Below are 9127 nucleotides of genomic sequence, written 5' to 3' on the forward strand. Positions count from 1 at the left end.
TAGTACCCAAGCAATTCAGCTCACTATCCTAGTGAAGAACAAACAGAGCAAGAAAAGTGAAGCATTCACTGCCAATTTATGAGCTGATTTAACTCTTAGAACGGTCCAACAAAGCACCACAGCTCATGCAAAACAGGCAGCATGCATAAGGCAGGAGACTGAAGTGAGAGGAAGAGTGACATAGAATCTTCCTTCAATGTAAGTTAGAGTTAAATTGATTTAGCCCTACTATGTAACTTCATCCCCAGAGGTTTTGAGAATTTTAGCAATATTACTTTTAATGTTATCGTTACACTGCAGCCTAGCCAAACCTTATCACAATGCTGCCTTACTCATCACCCTTGAGCACATTCCTCTGCCTCCCAAATCAAAAAGGTTAAGACAGAATAAAACTCTCTTCTACATTACAGCAGTGGCATTAGCTCACTGCATGGACAGAATTAAATCTAAACTGACATAAAGGAGGTGGCAGGAATGCTTCAGGAAGGGCTGTAGCACTGGGACAGAGAGGGAAGATGTGGTAAACAGTTGCGAAAGCAAAATAGAAAGCTATGAAAATTAAGTCAAAAACCTTAGACAGAAACTGACCTATCATCATATTTTAAAGGACTGAAATCTTCCCACCCTCAAATAAATCTTTAAAACAATTATTTTTTATTTTTACAAATGTAAAATCACATTTTGCTGTAAAAAGTTTTATTTTGCTTGAATATTCCTTTAAGGATCAGTGACATCTTTGTATTTGAATTCATTTGTCATCATCCGGACTTGAAAGTTAGACATGTCTGTCTTTGCTAATAACAGCAGCAACAAGCAAACAGGCAAAAAAACCTGAGACATAAATGCTTAAGTTGCTAACACTAAAAATTAATCATTACAGATATTTAACTTTCTTAGTAGCAAGTCTTCGAAAAATAAGTATTTCTTTAAATAATGTAATGCAATAGATTTAATCTCTAAACTAAAACAAATCTGACAATATACTTCACCTTTTCCAGTTCTTTTGGTATCCGCATGCACGTGTATACTCTTTCTCTCCGCTCTGTGTATTTTGCTTCATTGTGTTCAAGGAAGTAGCCTCTTGTTAGCTCAGCACTGATGAATCTCAGCAATGAAAGATCTACATTCAGGAACACATAAGCAGAAGACACTTCAGGCATGACCTCCAAAAAGTGAGAAGACTGCTATGTTTTTTTTTTACTTGCTACATATTTCACTTATATTGTATCTAATCCCAAACGTTTCTGCTGATCATAACCAGAACATCGAATAACTTGGTACAGAAGGAGCTATAAGAGAAGCAAGTCCTATGCTCTCCCATTCCCCCATTGCCTCAGGGGAACAACCAAAACAAGCTACTTTTCCCAGCCAACCATTTTCATCCCACTTCTCCAAAACATTACTCAAAGCAGCTACACTGGATGCAGTACGTTGAGTGGACCTAATCTTTAATGTACTGACAGTCCTCCTAAATCTACTAAGTTCTATTTTAGACTTCTTAAAAGCTATTTTCTCTCCCAGTAACGCTAGCAACTTGTTTTTTATTTTAAAGAACAACTTTGTGTAAGAGCAAAATGTTCATGGATACATGATCCCAAGTGATTCAGTGCACAAACAGTACAAGCATGCTGATCATTTCACGATCAGACCAAAGCCTTTCAAGACCAAAAAGCCATCAAGCACATACAGGTCTTCTACATTTTAACGGCTACAGGTAAATAAGCCAAAGGCTGACTGACCTATGTTTAGTCAACTCGTATGGCTTCTAAAATAGACTTTGTGCAGAATAGTCTTGCAAAAGGAAATAAAATATGAAAATTGTAATTATGAAAATTCAGGCTGTCAGGACAAGGATGTTGAGTTTAAGCTTTGACACTCATTGACAAGGTCTGACATTACCACCTTCTGGTAACACTTCAGAAGCGACAGAACACTACAATAAAATCCAACATTTCTGGTTACTATTGGCATTTAAAAATAGAAACTCTCAGTGTTCACACAACATGCAAAAGATGGAAATCACCTATCGAGACAGACAGATGAAACTCTACAGATCATTTACCATGACACAAGAACACACTCACAAATAGTAAATTCAGATTTCAGCCAAAGACTTAGTGACTACTGGGCAGGGGGTGGACTTTGCATGGTACAATGCTTCCCATTTTTGCGGAGGAGGAGGAGGTTCCCTAACACACCCTTAGTAAAACAGACTAGATAACAGCTGTTAGGAGAAGAATGCAAGTATACATGCTACGTGTAAAGACTTCACCCAAAACTGATAGTGGCTTCTCAATATTCATCACATTGAAGATGATGAAGAACATTAGCTGGAAGAGTAGCCAGAAAATTACAAACAATTTTAAAGCAAAGAAGGAACCAGCTCAAACGCAAACATAAAAGAAGCAGAAGCAGCAGGGTGTGCTTATAACCTACACTGCTTGGAGTGGGGGGCATGTATATTGCATGTGATTAGGATTTGGGGAGATGACAAACGGGCATTTTGAAGTCTGTGATGGTGTGTTAACACCCGGTGTATGTCTAATATTCTGATTTATCATGTTGCTGATACTGATCACAGCTATATAATTCACTGCTGGCTCATTATGTATTAATAAATAATTTAAATCAATATTTGCTTTAAACTACATGAACTGAATGGTTTTTCCCTGTATGAGCTTGTTTTGATAGCGATTTTAATGAGATACATATATATTGCTGATCCACTTCCAGTAAGCAGGCCAAAACCATGTAACCCTTAAAGGTATTTATTTTAAAACAAATGAAAACAACACGTAGTTTAATGAGTAGTAAAAACCTAATATTTACAGGTAAAGGTTCAATCAAAGTTCATTCCAGTGAAACAAGGCAGAAGTTCATTCTACTAAATCATTGCTCAGATGTCTTACAAACTTGTTTTCTGAAGTCTTTCTTTTTAATACTCTCACTTATAACTTTTTTGAGTTTGATTTTTTGTTCCCGTCCCCTCCTTCCTTTCTTTTTTAAAGCAAGAGATAACCTTAGATATAAACACACTAGTTAGCTACTCTGTTAACTGCGAAGGTGTATTTTCTTCCACCTCAAATAACTGACCTTCTTTAACTTAAAGATGATGCATCTCAAATAACTGAAGTTTCCTGCAAAATAAATATGGCATATACACCACAGAGTAACTCAGCAGACCCGCACAGCTCCCTTCCAACTTGAGATATTCTAACTAATGAGCTATTTCCCCCTCCTTACCCCACACAGATTGGTTCATGGGTCTACTGAAAAGCAAACGATTTTAGGTTTCCTCCACCTCGTTAGACTTTCATGCCCTCAAAATTAAGAAATGATGACTCCTCATGACTGAGGCTGATCAGTACACAAGCTTCAGACTGTGACTGCAAAACAATCTCTCCAGTGACAGGGGATGCACTGAAGCACACAGTGGCTCAGCCACCTCCTTTCTGAGCACTTACTGCCACCCAGCATCAGCCCTAGCTCTGTGTCAGCTGTGAAACAGATCAGTGGCTGACCCTGCAGGAGAAACACAGCAAGGAGAAGAACAGCATGAGACTCGAAGGCAGGACAGAGCAATAAATCATCTGAAAAAGTTTAATTCTGCTATCAAAGCATCATTTTCTTTTAAGAGTAAGTAAACACTTGAATTTCTACTTCAAATTCCTTCCCTACTTCTACATTCCCTCTTTCGCAGTCATGAAGTTTCAGACTGTGTTTAAACCCTAGGTTTAAACTGTTCAGACGGCATACTCTTAATGCTTTTTCTCATTTATCTCCCCACCTCAGGACAGAAAAGTACAAGTACCTTCAAAAGATAAAAGGCCATTAGTTCCTTCAAAGTAAGAAGATAATGATTTACCTAAGTTGTACTTCAATGCATAGCTACAGAAAGGATAACCATTAACCAGAAATGGAAAGGAAAATTTGTGCAAATGTGAAATGTATCGTGCCTCGGTAAGTTTCTACTGCTGTACAATCATAACTTCAATCCTAAATGCAACGATTCCAGGCACTCACTTCACTCCCCTTAATCCTAAAAACACACTTCTATCATAAACACTCAACTAAATCAATCAAGATTAAAACAGCACAATACGGGGCGAGGGGTTTTGAGTATTTCCCTCTCCTCCAAACAACTTCTCTGTACAGAACTGGTCCTGCTTTGCCATCGTGAAAAATCCCTACTTCTATTGTGTAACACATTGCTATCATTAGATGAGTTAGAATTTTTAGTTGCTCTATCAGGAAACCTGTTCTTCTAATGTTTTCTTGCCCTGAAGCGCCAGAAAGCACCAATGATTTTTAACTATTTCTAAGTTTACAATCAATTTTTGGAACACAGTTAGGAATTCCTGTGTACACACGCAAGTAACAATTTCCATACTTTTTACAAAGCTATTTGTACATCTTTCAGGGACATTAGTACACATCTTGACCACTCTTCTTTTCCCCACTAAAAACCAATTCATAACAATCAAGCCAATTCCTTACAACTATGGAAATGACATCAGTTTGATCAACATCCCAGAACTGCGGTCAATGACGCTGCATTTCCTATGACATAATACATGTCAGAAAGGGACACAGCACCTGTCAAACTCAGAGGGAAAGCCTTCAATTAGTGGCAGATTATTCAAGTTAAATCCTAATTCCTACTTTTTCTTTTCTGCATTTGGTAAGACCCGTGGGATCACCTTCAAACCAACACTGCGGCAGAAAGCCTGGACATTTGAGCACCACTTTCAGCACTTCCCAGATTTTCAGCAAGCCACTCAAATAAGAAAATGGTGCTAATAAAGTTATTTATAATCTTACCAACACTGAATCAACCCTGCCACACTGAGTGATCATTTTTACAAAAAAAGGCAGGGCTGTTTTCAAAAATTACTCTGTAGATACCTAAAAAAAACCCAGTTCAAGTATAAATGTAAATATAACTGCAGATGGATAGCAAAGACCATGACATTTTTCCTTTTTTTCCCAGAAAGTCCTCAGTTAGTAGATTACATTCACTTTAAAAGGCTTCTAATAATCTGCACACAACTTTTAACAGTACTGTTATACACAGTAGTAGGGGCAAAGTCTCAAAGCTCGTGTATGTAACAAGAACCCTTAAGACAACAAAGCATTTCTTGTACTTAAGCAAGAAAGTTCATCGAGCCAGCAGCTCTCCAGGCCGTGAGGCTCAGGAAACCCAGGCCCGGGTCTGAGCCCCCTGCTCCTGTCAGGAACCGGTGTGAGACACGCTCGCTGCTGTTACTCCTTGGCAGGTACCGACCCAACAGCCTGAGCCTCCGCTTCAGTGTATGACCGTGGGACGGGTAATAACCGTGTTGTTTTAACCCCTCCTAGCACGCCGCGTGACAGCACGCAGGGACCCCGCTCCCCCCCTCCCGAACACGCTCGTGTGGAAAGCGGGGACATCATGAGTCACTCAAAGGGGCTTCATTTCACCGACACAGGCGAGTTCGCTGTCGAAACTTAACGCGGGGAGAGCGGAGGCAGCTCAGCCGGAGCGGAGCTCCCCGCCCGCTCGCCCGCGCTACCCGGGCGGCCGAACGCCGCCGCTCCCGGGCCCGCCAGGTCCCGGCGCACTTTTCGAAGTCGCTCACCGAAGTTCGCACAGGGCGCCCTCAGCCCTGCCTCGGGCACCCACCCCGGCCCCGGCCCCTCAGGCGGCCCGGCCCGGCCGGCGCTGTGAGGAGCCAGCGCTGGCGACGCGCCCCGGAGCCACCGCCCGCCCCGGGCAACACCGCCCCGGCCACCCCGGTCTCTCGAGGGGGACAACCCCGCCTGGGGGCCCTCGCTGCCCTCCGCCCGCCCCGGCCTGCGGGAAGAGGCCTCTCGCCCCACCGCCGCCCCTCACCCGAAAGGCTCCGCTTCTTCTTCCTGCCCCGGTCGCTCTCGCAGAAGCCCAGCGTCTCCGCTCGCTGCTGCGGAGACGGCTGCCCCGGGCCGGCGGCGGGCGGCCACAGCTCGCTGTTCCCCCAGAGAGTTTTCGGCTCACCCCGGCCGCTATCGTGCTGCTCCGGGCCGCCGCCGCGCCGCCCATCCCCGCCGCTGCCCGGCGCGGCGGCGGAGGCAGCGGCGTCGGGAACGCCGGCCATGTTCGCCGCCAGCAGCAGCGCCGCCCGGCCCGCGCCCGCCGCCCCCGAGCCGCGCGCCGCGCCGCGCCCCTGGCGGTGACTCATAACCGCGCGACAGCGGCGCGCCACGGCCGCCGCGCGACTGCCCAGCGCGCGGGGCGGGGGCGAAGGCGGGCGGCGCCATGTTGGCGTGGCGGTGCCGCAGTTAACCCCTGAGGTGCCGCGGCCGCCGCGCTGCAGGGGCGCCTCAGCGCCTTCTACTGCCCGGCTTTGGAGCTTGTTCTCGTACTATAGATGCTGCTGGGCGAAAAGAAAGATACTTGTGTCAGGGGAGAGACCCAGCGGGCCCGCTGCCATTACAAGAAACGTGCGTAATGCCCACGGTTTCACCCACTACAACGGGCTAGGGGGCAGTGGTTCAAAACAGTTGCAGATAACGTGTTTGATCTACCCGGCGCTACGCAAATAAAGACCTTGACCGAAAATGAAAACCGAGGTGAATTATTAACTCTAAAGCCAAGAGCACTTCAATGAACAAGACCGCCCACTTGAGGTTACAGTCCGTGCTCCCAGGCCTGTGTAGCTCTTCCTGCAAGAGGCCTCTGGAAGAAGTCACAGCGCCAGGCCCACCTGCATGGAGGCAGGTGCTGCAGTAGCCGTCTGGCTCGCACGGAGCTCACCGTGCCTCCCTGGGCAAGGGAGGGCAGGCGGCAGAGCTCAAGGAGCCCACAGAGGTCAACAGGCTCCACCAGCCCAAGAACCAGGGTCTGGAATCTTGTGGTTCATGAAGTGCTGAAGCTGGAAATGTTAGTTACTGGCAGCATGATACAGGCAGTGGTAAGGCTTATCAGAGGCATACTAGTGAAAAATAATCGTTCCTGTCTCAAAGTGCTTATAATTTATAGAAGTGTCAACATGAAAATATGAGAAGCAGGAAGCTCAAGGTGACAGTAAAGCACTTGTTTGCAGGGGGAATTCACATGGACACGAGGACAAAATACCTCGCCTGAATTTGAAGTACAACATTTCCTTCACATTCAGTTCTCAGGTTCTTATCATGTATTCAGAGGCCAGATTCAGTCAGCTTAATATTTAGCCACGTGTCCTGCGAAAACAAAGAGTGCTTTATTCTTTCTTTGGAAATCCATAGTAGTCTTCTTCTGTAAGTTTCTCATACAGTCATCTCAAAGAGCATTTCAGGCTTTGGATAGACTGGAGGTGCCCATTTCCATTGCCATTAGTGGTTTTAAATGCCTAAAATCTGGTAGGATTCATCCAGGTCTTGACATATAGGGAGTGGAGCGCTTTTACAGGCACTCATAATGTGTATTGAGTACCATATCGGGAGCTAACAGCGATAGCTACTACACATCATTAGTTTGGGCTTTCTTCTCCCGTATTTTCTCTGCAGATGTAAAAAGCTGTTGGAAAAACAGGATGCAGAACTAAGAGCTCCAAGAAGAGCTGAAAAATTCCCTCAGCTGGAGTCCTGTGGCAGTCCATGCAAAGTTGCATGCACCCTCAGACATACTCTGGTTCTCTCCTTCCAAATGTGTATAAAAGCTGTATCCATCAATAAGATACACTGCATGATATTGAAGGACAACAAATTGTCACGAACTTGTTACAGTCTTACCTGAAAGAAGTTGTTTGGAGCATCAAGCAGCATCTAACAATCCGCTATGTTATTTCTCCTTCGGGCTCACTGAGATGCTATATAACGAATTGCTGGCAGCAGTTGTGATAGCACAGACATTTTCTATTCAGGGTTGACCCAAGATAACCTTGCTTAGTTTACAAGATCCTCCAGTTCTCCACTTGAAGTAGTTCAGCTGAAGGCGCGATAATAGTGTGACTGCAATATGATTCAGCTAAGAATTTGCTCGTTTTTTTGATGCTTCAAAAGCACACTTAGCAGCTACCCTCAAGTTTTTACCCAGTGTCTTTCTGTATGTTTTTTTCTGTACTTTACATCGAGTTTGTAACACATTGTTGGCCAGAATTTTAATGCATTCTTTTCCGCGTGCAAATGTGTGTATTTCAACTATAATGTGGTATTTTGGCATGGTGGCCACTTCCAGAAAGTAAACCCAACTGCAGCAAAATCCAGTCTTTAGATATTTGAGTCCTTGAGCTAGCCAAGTCAGAGGGGAAAAGTTGTTTAGTGAAAAAAACTTAGCAGTGTTGATATAGGAAGTAGTGGTTCATTACGATATCTGCTGTTGGGAGTTATCTGGGACCATCTGCTGTTAAGAAGCTGTATTTTGTTGCTTTCCATAGCTTATCTGCTGGGAGACATGCTACAGAATGACTCTGCAGCATGTTGGAATCCACTTTGCAGTTTCATAACCATTCACCAATCTTCTTCCTGAAGCGATTTTCTTAGAGCAAGACACGGCCCTATGTTACCACGGCTGGAGTTCTGCTTTTTTTCCCCAAGAGATAATTAGCGGGGGTGGGGGTGGGGTGGGGTGGAGGATTGTTTCAAAATAATGACTGTGTCCAAAGAGAAAAAGCAGTTTCATTCATACAACAAAAATCATTAGGATAGTCATGCAGTGAAGATAGACAGGGAAGTAAGAGTTATTTGAATTTTATTACAAATGTCAGCAGTGCTGATCTTTGGGGCTTTGTGCAGGCTATTTCATTTTCTGCCTTAAATCTTCCATGCATATGCTAGAGTAATGTTTACGTACCGGCAATGTGTCTTAAACATAATCATCACAGAGGGATTTTTGGTAATTTGATATCAGGAAAGTTTATTCTGGCACTGTCGAGTATTAAAACTTTTATAGTGTGTCCAGTTGTGCTAAGTACTTATTGCTGCAACTACTATGTCTCCTAGTGAGGATGACCTTTTTCTAAAGAACATTTTTACATGGTCTAAAACTCCTACTTTTTTTGGTAATGGGTTTTTGTGGTTTTTTTTCCACAAGATGAAACAAAAGGTCATTAAGAAGAAGATTCGGATCATTGTTAATAATTTTTTGTAGTGCTTTTTGCAGGCTGAGTTTGCAGGCTGAGCTTTGTTGTCT

General features: G+C 44.0%; 1 protein-coding gene across 2 annotated transcripts in view; it reads right to left on the bottom strand.

The window, feature by feature from the left end:
• Positions 1-8572, bottom strand: part of TAPT1 (transmembrane anterior posterior transformation 1) — a 50647-nt gene extending 42075 nt beyond the window's left edge. For both annotated transcript variants that reach the window (XM_030492987.1, XM_030492986.1), the window contains exons 1-2: positions 5873-8572; positions 990-1120 (exon numbers count right to left, since the gene is read on the bottom strand). In XM_030492987.1, the coding sequence (XP_030348847.1) occupies positions 990-1120; positions 5873-6197 (456 nt within the window). In that variant the 5' untranslated portion in view covers positions 6198-8572. The remainder of the gene's footprint in view (positions 1-989; positions 1121-5872) is intronic.
• Positions 8573-9127: the final 555 nt, after the last annotated feature.

This window comes from Strigops habroptila, chromosome 7 (assembly GCF_004027225.2).
Source record: "Strigops habroptila isolate Jane chromosome 7, bStrHab1.2.pri, whole genome shotgun sequence".
Lineage (NCBI taxonomy): Eukaryota > Metazoa > Chordata > Aves > Psittaciformes > Psittacidae > Strigops > Strigops habroptila.